Source organism: Electrona antarctica (genome assembly GCF_951216825.1).
Source record: "Electrona antarctica genome assembly, chromosome: 7".
NCBI classification, from domain to species: Eukaryota; Metazoa; Chordata; class Actinopteri; order Myctophiformes; family Myctophidae; genus Electrona; species Electrona antarctica.
The window spans coordinates 31,632,954-31,653,152 of NC_136812.1; the positions used below are offsets into that span (position 1 = coordinate 31,632,954).

The window sequence follows — 20,199 nt, forward strand, 5'->3', positions numbered from 1 at the left end:
TTATTGGCTGCCTGTCTTGTACGATACACAGCAAAACCCAAAGATACTTTTTTGGGAAATATCCAACATCCTTGTACTGTACAGTATACATTTTGCTGCAGTCATATCAGGATTGACCAGTTGTCTTGTTCTTTCCTTACAGTATATTTCTATTCTTGTTCTTCCTGAAAACTACAAATGATGGGAGCTTCATGTAGAAGACCAATTTCACCTGCTGTTTTACATCTGTAAAGCTGTGTTGATGTGACTATCAAATTGAAGTTGAAATTGAGTGTTCATTTAACTCTGAGAGTGTACAAATGGAACCAAATGGACCAGTAAGCATCCATTTGGTTCCATTATTACACTCTCATAGTAACAAATGGATAAATTAACACTGATTATTTATGTCACTTTTTGCATTGGATTGATGACATCACGTACATTTCGTTGTACACTTTGTGTTCAATGACAAAATAAAATCAACCCATCCATCTATCCATCCAAATCCAAATTAGCAGAGGATTTTAGCATGCAGGGCTATTCATTGTACCATCATGCATTGTATCATCATTTGTATCATACAATGACAACTACAGGTGTTACTTTATTTCACTTTACCTGCGTGTCTCCCTCACTTCTGTTCTTTAACGAATCTTGCAAGTTGCGATGTTTCTTACGCAGCCTTTCTCCAATGTCCCTGGAACAACAAAGGTGAGAAAATCTCTTTAAATGTGAGGAGCACGCAAGCCGTTATGGGAAAACTATATTTTATTATGATGTAGCACTATATGTCAATCTATATACATCCATCTTGATGGCTCTCATTAACTAATAGAATGGGAACACATACAATCAAAACCACGAGAAACGTGGAAATAGCGGCAGCCCAAAAGATGAAAATGCAACACTTTAGCTTAGATTGACATGTTTTTCATCTGCTACACCAGACTGCTAAAAGACACCAGCATACCTCGTGGAGGCCATGGTGGCAAATGATGCTGGTAAGAGGTTGCGATGAAAAGGTCCACTTCTTCTACATCCACAGGTCCATGTTCATCATGTAACATACATGATACCCTTCTTTCCTCCAAGCAGGTAGTTTATCTGTAATGTGAATAATAGTACATAATATACACATTGTTTATTTATCCAACTGTAATGTAACCAAATAGACTTGTAAGGTCCATTCACAACTATAACTAAGTATAACTATATCGTTCTCCATTGTATATATATATATTTTTAAAAGTTGGTGTGGACTCTCTCACTTATGGGCGAAAACAATATTTTTACATTTGTACATTATTAGAGTAAAATATACTTAGCCTTTGAGTAACATATGCTCACTGTCTAAATAATAGATCCTAGTGAGACAATGTAAAAACCAAAACAAAGCTTATCATCTTATACGAATGTGAAGCCGATAAAAAACACTACGTGATGATCTGTCTAAACTCCTTCATTCATTACAGAGCTTATAAAGTCACCATTGTTGTGGTCCTGTTTGAAACGGGATCCTGTAACACAGTGTAACATTAGAGAGCTGCTATTCATGTACTTGGACAGATTTCAAGGCAGTAATTGTCTTGTAAAGAGCTTACCGTTATGATCTCGCTGCCTGCTGCCTAGTAACGATGATAAACAACTCGTGAACCAACCTTGATACGGGCGTGGACGCAACCACCAGTGTGTCTTCTCTGCATTATCATTGGTCCCGAGGACTGTCAATCTGCTCGCTGAGTACGGTGGCCGATGAGCTTCAAAGGTTTCTCGCAATTTCAAACCGTTGGTATCATAGATAGGTTGGTATGACTGAATGTGTGTGTGTGTGTGTGTGTGTGTGTGTGTGTGTGTGTGTGTGTGTGTGTGTGTGTGTGTGTGTGTGTGTGTGTGTGTGTGTGTGTGTGTGTGTGTGTGTGTGTGTGTGTGTGTGTGTGTGTGTGTGTGTGTGTGTTGATTGAAATATTTATTAACAGTTTGCAGAATTACAGTACATTTCAAGCACAAACTCAATACAAAGGCTGTTAACTGTGAGTGGACGACCCAATTAAAGGACCACTTCACCACTTTTCAACTTATCTTCATATAACTGGTCCTCACTAATGATAAAATGGCACCATTTTTTTCCTACTCAGTCTGTGTCTCATAGGAGGGCTGTGGGCAGTTCAGAAACCCGTCCACCAGTGACATCATCGTTAGGCAGATATTTTTTTAAACAAGATTTCTTTAGAAAGATAATTATATTTTTATTATCGTGAGAACGATGGCTTCCATTATCGTATTGCAACTTTTCAGGACTAGAAAGCCTGCAATTTCTATTAGCTTGGATTCCCCATCGATGATGTCACTGGTGGACGGGTTTCTGAACTGCCCACAGCCCTCCTATGAGACACAGACCGAGTAGATTTTTTTTTGCCATTTTATCATGATTATTAGTGCGGACCTATTATATGAAGATAGGTTGAAAAGTGGTGAAGTGGTCCTTTAAGCATTACACTTGTTTCCAATAGGGTCCACCATGTTCTATTCATCAAAAACATTTAGAGACGTACAAATAGACACTTCTATATAGACAAAGGACAGAACAGGAATTCATCATAAAGGAGGTAAAAAGGGAAAAGAAACATATACAGTGAGGGAAAAAGGGGGGGGGGGGGATTCAGATTTTACGGGGGCCAGTTTCGAATTGCAGCCGTCCGTAGGTGCCCTTTGAGAGCGGTTATGAAGGAGTCAAGGGATTTGCATGTCTTAATGACTGTTGGTAGGGCGTTCCACATTTTGGTGGCATAGGAGCGAAAATAATTTAGTCCCTTGTTTGTGCCGAATCTGGGTTGTACATGGTTCGTTGCACTCCCTCTGGTGTTGTGGGTGTGGACTTCGTTAACATTAAGGAAGTATCTAGACAGGTACATGGGTATCTTGGTGGTGTATCGAATCTTGTGGACCAGACCCATTGCAAGATGCTGTACTCTGTCGTCGACCTTAAGCCATTCCAGCCTGTCGAAGTGGGCAGGGGTGAGGTGGGTTCGGGGGCGAGGTCAAGTAGGAGTCTGACCAGTTTGTTTTGGGAAGTCTGGAGCCTGGTTTTAAGGGCCTTTGAGGTGCTGTGGTACCAGGAGGTGCATGCATAGTCAAAGAAACCTTGTACAAGGGCTCCTGTTAAGGTCTTCAAGGTGTTTTTGTTGACCAGTGTGTGTGTGTGTGTGTGTTTTTAATGGTGCCCGCAACAGTGTTTTCAATAGCCACCTTAAAATGAACTTCTGATTTGCCTGATTTGTTTCATAATAGTATTTCATAATCACTTTTAAAAATGAATAGTTTTTTGGCAGCAGACTATGAGTTTATAATCAGTCTCATAAAAATAATCATTTGTCATCTACTGACATTTGGCGTTGCAGCCCCCTGCACATTTCTAGAAAAAGTCACACAAAGATTTATTCCTCTCGATTTATTTTCTTTAACACACACACACACACACACACACACACACACACACACACACACACACACACACACACACACACACACACACACACACACACAGAGAGAGAGAGAGAGAGAGAGAGAGAGAGAGAGAGAGAAATACACACAAATGAAAGGGGGAAAATAGAAAAGTATTTACATTTAATATAAAATATATTTTAAATCACGGGTGTAGTAATAACCTACACATACAGTATGTAATACGTATTATTAACAGGCTATTATACAGGCTTAAAAAGGGAGAGGAGAAGTAAACCGTTTATTCTATAAAAGGTTTATTCTATAAAAATGTCAACATGTTTGACCAGTTATCAGTTCTCGCCGCGATGAAGACCATAACTGGTTGAAACATGTTGACAATTTATAGAAAAAAATAAATTGTAGGAGAGTATATGTAACAGATACTCTCCATCCAATCATCCACACAGTGCTCGGATGATTGGATCTCCTCTTCCTTTTTAAGTAGGGTAAGTCTGCATTCCCATTGATCCTAGAAGCTCCTTCAGTATATTTTTAAAACATTTTTATCTCCTTTGGCCTCTGTGTTTTTTCTACATTAAAAAATGCAGTTTAAAATATAGCTACGGTTAGTGTAATAAAATTAAAAGTTCCTCTTGCATGTCACTGCTACGCTGCAATGCGAGTCCAGATAGTTTATCTAGGCATAGTCCTCTGCTAGTGAGTGAGTCCAGATAGTTTATCTAGGCATAGTCCTCTGCTAGTGAGTGAGTCCAGATAGTTTATCTAGGCATAGTCCTCTGCTAGTGAGTCCAGATAGTTTATGCTAGGCATAGTCCTCTGCTAGTGAGTTAGTCCAGATAGTTTATGCTAGGCATAGTCCTCTGCTAGTGAGTCCAGATAGTTTAGGCTAGGCATAGTCCTCTGCTAGTGAGTCCAGATAGTTTATGCTAGGCATAGTCCTCTGCTAGCGAGTGAGTCCAGATAGTTTATGCTAGGCATAGTCCTCTGCTAGTGAGTCCAGATAGTTTATGCTAGGCATAGTCCTCTGCTAGTGAGTTAGTCCAGATAGTTTATGCTTGGCATAGTCCTCTGCTAGTGAGTCCAGATAGTTTAGGCTAGGCATAGTCCTCTGCTAGTGAGTCCAGATAGTTTATGCTAGGCATAGTCCTCTGCTAGTGAGTCCAGATAGTTTAGGCTAGTCATAGTCCTCTGCTAGCGAGTCCAGATAGTTAGTGTCTGCGTAGAGCAGGAAGCCAGAGAACAGGCTGTCGGCCCAGCCCGGGTCGGCGAACAGGCCGTTCTGGTCCTGGAAGAAGATCTCCAGCCACACCTCGTCCTCGGGGTTCAGGAACATGGCGGTGGAGCCCGACGCCACATCGTGGTTCCCTGTGTTGGCGTCGAAGGTCTTGATGCGGTACTGTCCGTTCTGCACCAGGCCGATGGCCAGGTGCTTGTTGGCCACCGTGATGTCATAGGAGAAGTAGTAGATGCCCGGGTAGGCGCAGATGAACTTGCCCGTCTGCGGGTTGTAGTGGCCGCCCTCGTTGAGCAGCACCTTGTTGAAGCGGATGGGGACCTTCTCCTGGGGGTAGCTGCTGGTGATGCCCACAGAGAAGGCCACCTTGGGCACCAAGCTGCCACATCGGCAGACGCCCGCCGTGCCCGGTGGCCCTCGGCCGCCCTTGTCGCCTTTCTCTCCGAGCTGCCCCAGGGCACCGGACGGACCCAAGTCTCCGTTCTCCCCGGAGGGGCCCTGCTTGCCCCCGGGGCCGTGGGTGCCTCGTGGGCCGATCTTACCGGTCGGGCCCACCTTCCCCTTGAGCCCTGAAAGAGACAGAGAAAGAGAGATGGTGCTTGTTACGGGGGAACCGGTGCCCTATATACAAACACACATGAAACTGTTTTCTATTAACATGCAAGGACTATTGTTTTAAACTTTATTGAAATTGTAATCACTGATTGGTTGTCTGTCCTGCACTGCTGGTGGAAATTCCCTTGATTAGGAATGGGCCAAGTGCTGTGCAGGAGAGGGGTGTTTCTTATGCTGTCTTATAATGGTCATTGAGTTTTCATGCTTATTTATACTTGTTTAATTGTAACGCATTATTGAGAATGTTTAGGTTACTTTTATTCAAGGTGTTATTTATGGACGTATTTATATTGAAAATATGTATTGAGAAGAAATGTTGCTAATTGATTCTGTGTGTCCTGTTAGTTGGTTAGTTGGTTGTGGGCTTTAACACGGGTAACATTCCTGAGGGAGAGCTACAGCTACAGGGCCTTGTGTGACCAAGGTTTACCTGAAGAGAGTTCTCATCCTGTTTGGTTTTGTTCAATTGTGTTTGCCTAAGTATTTATTTCGTTGGTCTATTGTTGGCCAGTATTTAGTTTTTGCTTTTGATATTTAGTCTAGTAGCCAGCCCATAGAGCCCCTTTATAAACCCGGACATGTTGAGTACACCAACGTTTTATGTTATAAATGTTTAGCAATTTTCGTAATCGGCATAATCTGTGACCATACCATTAACAACCTATAGAAGGCAAAATATTCAAAATTTTCATCATGCTTTATGTAGCATGTGACATGTCAAACTAGGGGGTTTTCATGATGCTGAATCCATTCCAAGCATTAGTTTTGCAAAGAAAACACTCATTGGGCTAAAAACGGCCATGCCCACCCAATTGTGCTGACATCATATTATGCCAATTACGAAAATTGCTCAACATATGCAAGTTAGCATCCGGCAGTTTCTACATGCTGGGGAACCATACTAAACATTTATAACATAAAACGTTGGTGTACTCAACATGTCCGGGTTCACATTCTGGCTACTAGACTCATTTGAATTGATATGTGTATTGCACTGAAGAAAACTGTCTGGAGGTTGGAGGAGTTTGGGGAGAATAAAAACCCTTAAACTACAATGTTCTTGGAGCCTTGGCCGTTCGGGCAACTTCACAGTGCTGAAATGGCAGACACACCATAAGTGGTAGATACCTAACCTGTTAAGTATTCAAGTAGAAGTCCTATATGTGTCAACCTTTGTGCATTTGTGCAGACTGCCTTTGTGTAGCCTGCCAGGCTTTGTTTGGCCTATGTGCAACCCTACTATTTAAGGATTAGGATTAGACACTGAGCCCTAAACCACTCTAGACTCACTGTAGTAAACTGGACCGGAGTTGGCTCTGTACTTGAACCGCTTTTTTCTGTCTACACCAAATCTCTTTACAAAAAATACAAGCTCACAAGCCTTTTTTTGGCTATTAATGTTTGCGCCCAGAATATGGAATATGGATGTGGGGGTTCATACCTTTATGGTTAAAGTTGTCATGAATTACCTGGTATTGGAACGCAGGTGTATACCACTCAATCCAAGAGTCAGTCCCTAGTTGGCATGGGGAGCTATTACGCTTATGTTAAGAGCTTAAGACAGTAGTACTAGTAGAGTAGGATGGAAGCATGAGACCGACCACCTCCAACCACTGCAGATGTTATATACCATACAGATGTACCAGTTAACATAAAATAATGTTTCATTCAATAAAATAAGTTGCGCATTGCAGCTTTAGACCAGATGGCAGGCATTATGTCCCTCTTGGAGAAGGGGATCAGTCATTTAGGGCAACGGGCCCTATTAGTATGAAATCAAACTACCTATACATTCAGCCAATTGCATTCACCCAAGCAACAAAGTAGCCTTAGGCGATGAAACAGTAAACAGGTCACGCCTGCATGATGATAGTGAGTGCATGCTTGCACATGTGCGTCATACTAAAGGAAAAGCACGTAGCTGCAGGTCGGGTCGAATGTGAAATTCCGATTTCCACACATCATGGAAAACACAGGTATTGAAACATGTCATGCATGTATTGAACTTGAGACAGTGATTCTATCCTTTTGAGTTGAATCATGGCGTAGATATTTGACATGGGCAAAGCTGCCTGAGGGTCCTGAACTCAACAGGAGAACCGTTTCAAGTTCTCCTGATGATTTCAGGAGCCTCATGGCAGCTTTGCCCATGTCAAATATCTACGCCATGATTCAACTCAAAAAGCAATCACATCCTCACAACCAGCACCAAACTGCTGTCGGGCAAAAACCTCTTATCTCCATATATAGCTCCATACTTTTTTGAGTGCTTGAGTTGCTTCATCAGACTGTCACAGACTGTCACACAAAAGTAATGAAACTAAAATGTTTTTAAAATAATAAAAATGTATAAGTTGTTGCTGTCGGGTGGAAACCTTGTATGTCACTTTTTTATTATTATTTTAAAAACATTTTAAAATAGTGCAAGCCTACCTGCATGTGTCTGAATCCAAATCCATGCATTCAGTCGTTTCCAAACATATAAAAATGTATAAATCGTTGCTGACAGGTGGAAACTTTGTATGTACCTTTTTTAACAAAAGCATGGATTGAGAGACATGCAGGTTGGCTTGATAAATGTTATACTTCTCTATGTGGCGTTGCAGATGGTAGGATAACCTTTAAAAGATCTGGGAACCGTTTCAAGTTTATGCAAGGCCCCACTTTATGGTGCAGCTGGCACAGTCCAACATTTTAACACAAGCAATATTTTATTTATTCAGTACCCAGTTTGAAGATTGAACTTGATGATATGGGTCGTTTATTTGATACGGTACCTGTTTCTGCCCTTTCTCCCTTTTCGCCCTTCCTGCCATCTCTTCCATCTCTCCCCGGGATGCCCACATTCCCGTCGCCCCCTGGAGGGCCGCTGGGCCCCGGTTTGCCCGACGTGCCGGGAATCCCCGGAACGCTGCAGATCAGACGCGGAGCAGCGGATCCTTTCCCCCTGGCCTCCAACAGCTGTCCAAAGACGCAGTGGCATAGACAGACCACTCCCATCAGTGTCCACATCCTCAGGTCTGCTGCAGAGGCCAAGAGAACAAGACCTCAGAGGACTTTGAATCACATTAACCCTACCTGCATTATGTGCAAATCTGTACAAGATTTTTCACTCTCTATTATCTTCTTCTTCTTTTTGAGTGGTGCAACCACTCCATTGTGGAGCTATGTGTGTCTCTGGCTGGCTGGGTCCCTGGCTGGCTGGCTGGGTCTGTCCATCCGTTCAAGCACGAAAATAGTGTTTTGTTTGTTTTCACCAACAACACACACACACACACATATTAACTGTATTATTTCGCTTGTGACTACAGTATAGTACAGTGACAGTACAGTACAGTACAGTCCAGTAGAGGAACCCCCTGGTGACCCCCACACGGTAACTCTATCATTTCTTGACCGTTTCAGACGCGGGCCAGCTTGCCAGAACCGGCCCGGCCAAGTTTGTTGTATTTTCAAAAATGTTCAATTTGTTTTTAAACCAGCCGATCTACAAGCTCACAACATCTCGCAGCACAAAGCGTTATGAGTAGGATCGTTGCACGATTAATCGGTAGCATAATCGGAATAGGCCATATTGGCCCTAAAAATGCCATATCGGTATCGGAGCGGTCTCAAAATAATACAGATTATTTAATCAGTTTTCACCAGCAAAAAAATAAAATAAATCTACATTTAATTTGTGTACTCATCTCGTTCAATAGCCATTCAGTTGTGAAAACTGGACACTTGGAAAAGAGTATAGGCTATCTATTGATTGATTGAATACTTTATTAACAGGCTTTGGGCCAATTAAGCCCTATATGGCCTAGGCTTGTTTGTTTCCATTGTGGTCCTCTGTATAATATCGCAATAGGTCAGAATCGGTATTGGCAGATATGACCCTGCAAATAATCGGAGATCAGATATCGGTCATAATTTCATAATCGTGCACCCCTAGTTGTTTGTAGATCGTCTATTTTCGAATACCCAGAAGGATAAATGAGGGCTTAAGTGGTGACATGCTTTTAAGAAAATCCATGATGTGTTTAGAAATAGGTTACACAGAACAGGACATTTTCTTCACAACAAGAAAGTTTTATTTGAGCGAGAGCCCAGTTTATATTCCTGAAATCAAATCATGAAGGAAGACTAAACTAGCAGTCTAAACCCACATCCTACAGAGTCAGACAAACTTGCTGCAGAGCCAGAAAGTGAGGAATGCATTGAGTTCAGATAAACAGGAACTTAATGCTGCAATTCATAACATTTTTTGTGAATAAAATGTTAGGAAGGCCAACAGGCCGAATGGAGAATCAAACTAGAAAAAGTGCCCTTCTGGGCAAAGGTCTCCACCAGGAGGATAGGAGTGTGTATAATGTTTAGGAGTAATATAAACATGATTTTTTGTTTGTTTGTTTCTTGCAACAATTTTCTTCATTTTGTTGAGGAAATGCAGAGCCAGATCACTCATAGCATCTCTGAGGATAGAATTCTGGATGAGCATTTTGTACAAAACGGGCTACTCCTGAAAACTTTGGAAGGCAATCTTAGCTAATCAGTGTAGAATGTGAGAAATCCAACAGGCTCGTCTTGATCACTATGACTACAGAGATCATGTGTACCGATTTGCCTGAGATTTGGATGAAATCTGTGCGACTAACATAAACAATGTGTTTTGCAGAAATCGGCCTCATGGTGGCACAGATGTGGACACCGGCAGATGTGGAGGGATGCAGGGAAAATGTTTTTCCATGGCCTCTAGGGAGTGCGCACATAAGTTGTATACAGATCGATGCAGTTATAGGTAAAAACAGGAATTGGCATTATAGCGCCACCGTGAGGCTGATTTGGGAAAGAATAGTGGCATGTCGTCCTCAGTGGAAATGTGGTGTGTATAATTTCATGGAAATTGGACACTGTGTTTGTGATTTGTGGCATTTTGTTCGAAACGGACCAATCATGTGAGCTTTGGAAGCCAATCTTAGCCAATCAGGATGGAAGATGGGAAATTGTGCAGATCCGTGTTGATCACATGACTATGGAGATAGTGTATACCGAATTGTGTGATGTATGGATAAAATGTGTATGAGTAATCTACAGAAATGTGTTTTGCCTAAATCGGCCTCATGGTGGCGCTATAACAGGCCGTTGAGGAATATTTGGGGCAGAGGTTCGTCGTTGGCATCCAGAGAGTGTGTGTGTGCACAGTTTGGCATGGATCGGGCCAACGGTGCCGGAGATTAGCTGATAACGGAAGGACGGACACACGGACGGAGTGCAAAACATACTCTCTCCCCATGCCTTAACAGGCCGTTGAGGAATATTTGGGGCAGAGGTTCGTCGTTGGCATCCAGAGAGTGTGTGTGCACAGTTTGGCATGGATCGGGCCAACGGTGCCGGAGATTAGCTGATAACGGACGGACGGAAGGACGGACGGACGGACACACGGACAGAGTGCAAAACATACTCTCTCCCCATGCCTTCGGCCTGGTGGAGACAATAAATCACTACATAGTACATACTGTATGGAGCTGGAATGTGCAACTTCTTTTCTTTCTTTTTACGTTTGCTCCCGAAGGTGTGTGTTACCGTTCCTTCCTGCTATATCTCTACTAAGCATTTCTAAGCTTGCACAGAGGACCAGGGTTCAAACTCCGGATAGCAGCCATAGCTGAATGTGTAGTAGAGCATTGGTTCTCTCATTGGGTACTTGGGGGGGCAGTAGTTTATATAGCATCAGAATCATTTTAACCACTTTATCCATTTACATTGGCTATTCAAAACTAGCAGATGTACAAGCTCACAGTGCTTCCCCTCATGCCACGCTGGGAGCTTTACATGTGCTATTTATTTTTACATAAATCTTGTCTACTATATGGGGGTCCCTCTTCAGATGGGTGTCCATGACCAAATGTATATATATGTGGGGGTCCTTGGCACAAAAAACGTTTGAGAACCATTGGTGTAGAGAGGTCGGTTCACCCCCTGACCCCAGTCTATGTGTCGAGGTGTCCCTTGGCAAGAAACGTAGCCTGGAAGTGCTCCCTGGATGATGTATTAATGATACATCCCCACTGCTCATATGGGTTCAATTAATGCAAAGGACAAATATCACATATGTACAAAATGTATTGTCACAAAGAAATACCCCAAAGGAGTGGAGACCATATTAAGTTACATGCTGCAGCTTTAATATGATTTTTCATTGGCCCACAAAACACGGTTCTTATCTCACACAGAGAAGTGTGAATCCCGTTGCGTCTGACTTGTGATAGAATGCAGATAGAATGTGCCTCTTAATGATGAAATGCACATCATAATCAAGTTGAGATGGCCCTCACGCACGGACGGACACACACACACACACACACACACACACACACACACACACACACACACACACACACACACACACACACACACACACACACACACACACACACACACACACACACACACACACACACACACACACACACACACACAGTTTGTATTACTATACTTGTGAGGCCATTAACATTTTAGGATGCCAATTTTATGAATGCCACTTTTAAGCCTAAAGCTCCTAACACATTGCTGCATCTTGTATCTCCCATTTGTCGGTGCACAACACCATGCAACATGAAACTAAGTTTAAATCTACAGTAAACCCTAAACCTAACCTTTCTTCAATGTTATATACCAGTACTTGTGGGGTCATATGGTCCTCACATATAGAAATACAATACAAGTACACTACACACACTGACACGCACGTCCAACAGAATGGCCTGTCAACTTGTGTCAAGAGGCCTCAGATAAAACATTTTGCTCCTCTTCCAAGTCTCATTTTGCCAACGCATTCCTGAGCTGTGACATCACAGCCAGCACAGTCATGTCAGGGGAACTTTAATCAGGAACCAGTGGAGCGTTCGGCAGACAGATAGATAAACACAGATAAGATCTCACGTTCACTACTATACTGTACCTGACCCATAAAAATGTTCTGCTTGAGGCTGTGTTTCAGACAATAGTCGCCAAAGATTGGCCACAGATCTGAGAATGAGGAAAGGTTTGAGCTGTGAAGGAACAAACCAATTCCCTAAGCCTGGTTTAAACTTAGATGCACATGGGTGATTGGGTGTCATTGCAAATTGCTCACGTGCGTGAGCACCCCTAGTACGTGCACCCAGATAGATAGAGCACCAAAGTCTGATGTAATTTATGCATCCTACCTGGGTCACGTTTATTTCCCACCATTTTGAATCACATCACAGGACTGTTTTGACTCACAGGAGTCTTCATCAGGGCAGGTACAATCCTATACCTGCCCTGATGAAGACTCCTGTGAGTCGAAATATGTTGGCTGTTTTTAACTTTTCTAAATAAAGTACCTTGATTTTATCCACCCTGTCCTCATTTTTACCGTTTTGAGGGCTCGGATCGCCGCCTGTTTTAGTATAACTATAAAGATCTGGTTTTAAAAATCATTCTGACTCCAGTGAATGACAGAGTTCACACCACAAATATAACAAATCATCTCTGTCGGGTGGAAATCTCACGTGTCCAAAAGAGTGACAAATAAACCCTCTTGAATGTTTATTTGCATCTTTGCTCTTGCACAGTCAAATGGGTAAATGTTGCGGAAATCTGATCTCTCAAGACAGATTCCGCTCTGCAGCAAAGACAAAGACAAACTTTCTTTGCGAATGGGTTCCCAGATTGAAGCTGAGTGGTCGAAATAAATCAGAAATTCCAAACAAATATCTTGAAAGTGGATAAACTCATTTAAATTAACAATCTGGATTTCGCAGTGTGATTTTGTACTTTGTACATATGTGGGTGTGTGAATGTTGGCTTTAAACATCTGTTTGTGCATCTGCCCTTAGTGTGTGTGGGTGTAGGAATATCTGTGTCAGTGTGAAGGAGCCATGCCTTTCTCTTCTAACCATGATGTCGTACATATGTTATTCTGTTATAGGTTCACCATGAACCCCATGATACTGACACAGACATCTTTCATTCAGCTCTGCTCCATTAAGGGAGTCAGTGCTCATCAAATAGTATGTTTGCACTCAGATGACAAACATCAGCTATATACAGACTAGAGAGGTTGATGCACTCAGTGGATTGCAATCTGTATCTCATCCAACTAATGTGTTTGATGTCAGTCTATCATCTATCACATAATCTACAGCATGACATATTACTCCATATTTGGGTAAAGTTTCAGCCCCATCCCGCAGTGACTTCCATAAGATTAAAGTTAAATATCCCAACAATAAATCAAACAATGTAAAAAATGGAGGTACATCGATCTTGGCCTAATGGAAGTTTGCACACGAAACTTGGCACTGAGCGGTAGGTGACATTATCCCTGGACTAGCCATGCAGGCTTTTATTTTTGTTCCCATTATCCCTGGACAGACAAAAACAAACAGACAGGGCCCAGGGGTGAAAAAATCTCCAAATTTGGGATACTAGACACATACGGTACTGTAAACCGCCTGACACACACACACACACACACACACACACACACACACACACACACACACACACACACACACACACACACACACACACACACACACACACACACACACACACACACACACACACACACACACACACACACACACACACACACACACTCTGCTTGTTGGAAACAAGCAGAGGCCTCAGGGTGAAACAGACATTGTCAATCACGGGCTATAGAAGGACAAGTGTTCATATGGTGGAACATGTTTTCCATGTGAGGGTGATGACCTGACCATGAATGAGAGAGAGAGACAGAGAGAGAGAGAGAGAGAGAGAGAGAGAGAGAGAGAGAATCCCCGCCCGTTCCGTTGCAGGCATGATGTCATCCTGGGTAAAGAGATACCATAAACATCTCACCATGGTGCACGCACGCACGCACGCACGCACGCACACACACACACACACACACACACACACACACACACACACACACACACACACACACACACACACACACACACACACACACACACACACACACACACACACACACACACACACACACACACACACACACACACACACACACACACACACTTGTTGCTGTAGTTTGGAGCATGTTTGCATTAATTTTTGGTTTTAGCAATTAGATTAAAGTTGTTACTGAAACAAAAAATGAAGTTTGTCTGAGTTGAGAACCCCCCCAGCACTTTAGATTCATATTTGCTTCTTTCCTTTTGTTTCATGATGTTTCATCCATTTGTGTCTTTTGGTTCGTTCACTAAAAGTAATATTAGAAACATAAACACATGAGGGTTCATTTAACAAAAATAAAGATAGTGTATAAAAATAAACATATAAACATTCACCTGCTAAACAATGTGGGTATAGAATAGAGCACTCATCACAACAGTTACTCTTCATGTTAAATAAACCAATAATGCACTTGTGTAAAAAAGACATGATGCACATGCACAGTGAGTGGCATATTCTTAATTCTTACCCAACACTAGGGCTTGGCAGAGAGTTTGATGTGAATTATGGCCCACAGCTGTCAGAGCAGAAGGTGTTCAGGTCCTGCTGGTGAGTCCAGTTCCCTGGCTAACATGCTCGGTGTCTTAATTGTGTTCTTCTAATTCTCCTTCTTCTGGTTTCCTCGACGTGTGAGCGTCCTCTACAAGCATCTGGGTGAGGTGTGTGTGTGTGTGTGTGTGTGTGTGTGTGTGTGTGTGTGTGTGTGTGTGTGTGTGTGTGTGTGTGTGTGTGTGTGTGTGTGTGTGTGTGTGTGTGTGTGTGTGCTCTCTCACTGCCTGCAGAGCATTCAGCTGCTGTGTCGCTGTCAGCGCCAGTGGTCTTGTAATGTAACAGCAGTTTCTCTGGAGTCTCTCCATCTATCCACCCCCCCCCCCCCCCTCTCTCTCTCTCTCTCTCTCTCTCCCTCCTCCTTCCTTCACTCCCTCCAGTGGTGGAAGAAGTATTGAAATATACAAGTCTGTCTCCAAGAGCAGGGCAGGACTGTAAGTACCAATACCACAATGTAGAAATAGCCTAGTAGTCTGTTACGTAAAAAGTCCTGCATTCAATTGTCATTCATTCATTGTTTGAGTAAAAGTCTGAAGGTATATTGGCATCAAAATATACTTAGTAAAGTAGTCATTTGGCCCATTTCACCATCATATTATTGGATTGTAATTAATGTATACATTGATACATTCTGTTGCATTTTAATGTTGCAGCCAGCTAAAGGTGGGGATGATTTTAATTACTTTATTACCCAATTGCCAATAATAACACGTGATAATGTATCAGTTAATGTAGCTATTAATCATCTTCTACATCTGCAAGACTGCAAGGTTAGGCCAAAAAAAGTAGTATAAAAATAAAACAAGAAAAGAAAGTAAGACAGAAAAAAAGAAAGTACTTGAGCAAATGTATTTAGTTACTTTCTTCTCCCCCAAATAAATCCACTCCCTCGTGGCCTGGCTCATAAACTTGTCCAGCACCAAACTAACGATCATCCACTATACAAATCTTAAGTGTTATTTTAACCCATGCATGCTGTCCATGTGGAGAAGTCATTTCACCTCAGGGGTTCACTGCAAAACCTCCTTTATTCATTGTACTGAGAGGGTGGAACAGGTCCATTTGGTTCCATTTGTTGTCCATTAGTTAAATTAACACTGAGGATTATAGGCTTACCAGTGTGACCAGCTGATGGGTGAAGAATTGACTCACTGGACCATAATTTTGTTCCATCAAGATGCTTACTGTGTGAGTCATCACCCACTGAGAGACCTTACCACAGTCACTCAGTCAGTGGCTGTAATATCATGTATACACTTTTAAAAATGTAAATTACATTAGCAATCTAATTGGCAAGTAAATTACATCAAAGCTGCCATCCATATAGCTTTTATGTCCTACCTGGCATTGTACCCCAGTCTCCCATGAGAGAGAGAGATCAAATCTCTGCCGACTCAGACGAGATGCTATCCTGCTAGACCAGACCAGGGAGATGTTGCACTTAACCACTTAAACCTTATATGGTTGACCGGTATCCCTCAGGGCTCTATACTAGTGTATATTTAACACAAAAAAAGACAGAAGAGATTGTTTTTGGTACACCACCAGAGATACACAGATCCCCCATTACTATTCATGGTGAACCGATCAACCAGGTATGCTCGTACAAATACCTAGGAGTAGTAATAGACCATCTGTTGTCATGGAACGAGCAGATTGATTCAATGTGTAAGAAAACAAAGCAAAGAATCTACTTCCTTCGCCGTCTCAGATCCTTCGGTGCTAGTAGACAGATTCTTCTTTTGTTTTTCACTTCTGTTATTATGAGTGTTCTTCAGTACTACCTGGTATGGATGTTTGTCTGCAGCCCTAAAGTCACAACTGCTGCAACAACTGAACATTTGTTCAACGATTGTTGGACAACCACTTCAGAAACTTTATACATCCACGTATGATAACAGCATCCTAAGGTTAGCAAGGAATATCACCTCTAATACTAAGCAGGTGTTGTATGGGGAATATAGGTTGCTACCTTCAGGAAGGAGATATAGTGTACCAGCATACAATAAGGTCAGACTAAAGAGGTCCGTTGTCCACCAGTCGACCTTGAGGCTTAATCAGAAGTTGTAGTAGCCACGGGGGAATCTAAGCGGTGGATATTGCTCTTGTTTTTATGTATGTAAATTGTCTTGTTCTTTGTGTTATGTCAAATGTGTGTATATGTGTTCTGCATACTTGGCTGCTGGGTCGCAAGACACATTTCAGTGTAAACTGACAATAAAGTACTATATCATATCATATTTTCCATTATTGTGGGGAAAGATTGTGCAGAAAATTATATTTCACTTTAAAAAAAAAACTTTTGGTCATTTCATCGTCTACTCAGGCTTATGTGAACACCCCAGACAGTTTTTAAGTTACTTGATTCAGTATTTAGACATTTGATATTAATTTTAGCTGCCCCGCCTCCTTCCTATACAAACCCATTATAACTTCAAACTCCATGATAGATTCATTGAAAACACCCAACCTTTTTTCTGGTGAAACATATTGTTCTTCTAATATGTGAGGGGCCGTGGTTTTTCATTTACTGTTTTCATTTATTTTTAAATATTGTTTTAGATGTTTGTGTCTCTGCCGGCTCTGCCAACGGCTCCACCCCTCCTTATTTTCCAAAAACAATATTTAAAAATAAATGAAAACAGTAAATGAAACACCACGGCCCCCTCACGTACTAGAAGGACAGTATCAGTCACCAGAACAAAGGACAGGTGTTTTCGATGAATCTATCATGATTAAAATGGAGTTCGAAGTCATAATGGGTTTGTATAGGGAGGGGGCAGGGCAGCTAAAATCATCAACATAACTGGAAGTTATGCGAGAACGCCCATGGCAAAAACTACTTTCTGGCCATGACAGCCCATACATCCAAACAGAAAAGTCATATCTGATTGGAGTAAACGTTAAACAACGCTAAACTCACTTTGCCATTCACTTTCACCTATAGAGATGGGCTTTCTATACAGCACTGACACAGTTAATAGATGACTGTCTAATGAATGTGGATTCTAAGAGACTAGTGGGGTCTGTAGAATGTAGTGCTGCGTTCGACATTATTGATCACAATCTATTGCTTGACAAACTTTCATGTTATGGTTTTACCTTATCTGCACTAAGGTGGATAAGAAGCTATTTATCCAGCAGATCACAGAGAGTATACTATAATGGGAGTCTCTCAGACACTAAACATATTCACTGTGGAATTCCACAAAGAAGTTGCTAAGGTCCTTTGTTGTTCACTATATTTACAAATTAATGACATGCCACTGGTCTTAGACAGGGCCAATGTAGCCATGTATTCTGACGACACTACTTTGTATATGTCTGCCACTAATGTGGAAGATCTGTCTGTAGCTCTCAACAAGGAACTACAGAACATATCAGAGTGGGTGGTGAACAATAGGATGGTCCTGAACATCTCAAAGACTAAATCCATTGTATTTGGATCACAGCATATGCTCAAGTCAAAACCCAAATTGAATCTGAATCTGTCGATCGATTTAGCAATTGAGCAGGTAGATGCAACAAAACTACTTGGGGTTACATTAGACAGTCATCTAACATGGTCTACTCATATTGAAAACATAACTAAGAAAATGGGAGGGGGTTTGTCCATGATTAGGAGATGTGCTGAGTTTTTAACTCCAACATCTGCTGTCCAGGTCATCCAAGCACTAGTGATATCCCACCTTGACTATTGTCCAGTTGTGTGGTCCAATGCAGCTAAAAAGGACCTGCGTGAATTACAAATAGCCCAGAATAAGGCAGCTCGCCTTGCCCTGAACTGCAATACTAGATCTAATACACTGTTAAATCATCAGAAGCTGTCATGGCTGTTGGTGAGGCAGAGATTAGCTGCTAGTCTGGCTGGATTTTTTAGGAACATTTGTTCAAATAAAAAACCAAAATGCTTATATAAAAATATTCATTATACCAGTGATAGACACAGACATAATACCAGACATGTTGCAATGGGTCGATTTACAGTGCCTAAGCCAAGAACTGAAGAATACAGTCATGTACAGGGCAATGACTTTCTGGAACTCTCTACCAGTACGCATCACAGAAATTAAGAATTTTAGAATTAAGAATTTTTGAATTTTTAGGCATTTTAGAATTTTAGAATTTAGAATTTTAGAATTTTTAGACATTTTAAGAAAAGGCTGAAGGATTTTCTTATATATATGGCGAAATTGTAATTCTGTTTATGTCAATATACCAGTTAATGTAATCTAGAGTGAATGCACTAACCGTATTTGTTATGCTGTAATGTATTTTTTTATTTTTATTTTGTGATGTCTTTTTTTTTTTGTATGTATATTATTCTGTGAGGACCCCAGGAAGAATAGCTGTTGCCAGGTGTAACAGCTAATGGGGATCCTAAATAAACTCAACTAAACTAAACTAAACTAAACTTGCCACTCGATTTGCCACTCACTTTATGCATGCGCAATTGCACATACCCTCTATTGGGGTGGTGACTGTATTGTCTCCCTCCTCTTCTATTGAGACATTTAGATCGTGTCAAAGGTCATGTCTCACTTAGACACAGGATCTGATACAAATTTCTGATGGTCAAGATTCAATTTATCCCATGAGCAAGCAGGCCGGCTCTATTATCTCATTGGTAAAACATGTCAGCACTTAAGCAAGAACCAGTCCAGGATCAGATCCAGGGTAGAAAGGGAAAGTTACACAGGGCTGCTTCAGTTATAGTGTAAACATACTCTATCACACAGATAGTTTAAGATGGCATTTGATTGATTAAAATAAGTTCCAGATTATATATTTTATTTTACTGCTTGCTGGTTTCACATTCAAAAGGACTGATTATAGTAGTTATCAAACTGATTTCAGTTGTAATTCTCACAATTGTTCCCTAGATGGGGACAAACCTAACATATGTAGTTGTGGATTTGGAGGACAGACCTAAATTGTTTGGTTTACACACACAAACAACTCTAAGTGAAAAAAAGGAGGGAGCATTTGTTTTGTCTGTTTATCGTCATGACGCCTGCTTTTAGAATTCATCTCACAGGTCAGCAGCTCTGACTTCATCCTACACACTCAGTTCTTGGCCAGACATTTTGAGAAGGATTATTTGTAACTTGGCCTTCTTAATTATCTAAAGCACGAAGCAACACCTCTTTATTAGAAAGTGACTCAATCATTAGTAGTATTACATTATACTGTTACATGTGTTCATCCCTTTAATGTTTTAACTGGTGAAAGTGAGGCTGATTTAATTACTTTATGTGCTGCTGGGTACCTTGGCCTATAATAATGATGATAATAATAATAAAAAGAACTGAGCTCCCCCGCATTAGAAAGACAATATTCACCAGCAGATTGCCATGTCGGCCAGATTCCTGGAAATGTTT

The 20,199-nt window shown here is 41.5% G+C and overlaps 2 protein-coding genes across 4 annotated transcripts in view; both read right to left on the reverse strand.

Moving 5' to 3' along the window:
• Positions 1 to 1,640, reverse strand: part of cc2d2a (coiled-coil and C2 domain containing 2A) — a 36,739-nt gene extending 35,099 nt beyond the window's left edge. For all 3 annotated transcript variants that reach the window (XM_079504859.1, XM_079504860.1, XM_079504858.1), the window contains exons 1-3: positions 1,584 to 1,640; positions 953 to 1,086; positions 601 to 679 (exon numbers count right to left, since the gene is read on the reverse strand). In XM_079504859.1, the coding sequence (XP_079360985.1) occupies positions 601 to 679; positions 953 to 966 (93 nt within the window). In that variant the 5' untranslated portion in view covers positions 967 to 1,086; positions 1,584 to 1,640. The remainder of the gene's footprint in view (positions 1 to 600; positions 680 to 952; positions 1,087 to 1,583) is intronic.
• A 2,867-nt stretch (positions 1,641 to 4,507) lies between these two features.
• c1qtnf7 (C1q and TNF related 7) lies at positions 4,508 to 14,869 on the reverse strand. The gene is made up of 3 exons (XM_079506106.1): positions 14,739 to 14,869; positions 8,074 to 8,319; positions 4,508 to 5,250 (listed from the first exon to the last, which is right to left on the reverse strand). The coding sequence occupies exons 2-3, from the start codon at positions 8,306 to 8,308 to the stop codon at positions 4,622 to 4,624; spliced, it is 864 nt and encodes a 287-aa protein (XP_079362232.1). The 5' UTR covers positions 8,309 to 8,319; positions 14,739 to 14,869; the 3' UTR covers positions 4,508 to 4,621.
• Between the last annotated feature and the right edge of the window lie 5,330 nt (positions 14,870 to 20,199).

Coding starts and splice junctions, on each gene's coding strand:
- c1qtnf7 (XM_079506106.1), bottom strand. CDS start 8,308: ATGTGGACACTGATGGGAGTGGTCTGTCTATGCCACTGCGTCTTTGGA. Junction 5,251..8,073: donor GGGAGAAAGGGCAGAAACAG/GTACCGTATCAA, acceptor TGTCTCTTTCAG/GGCTCAAGGGGAAGGTGGGC.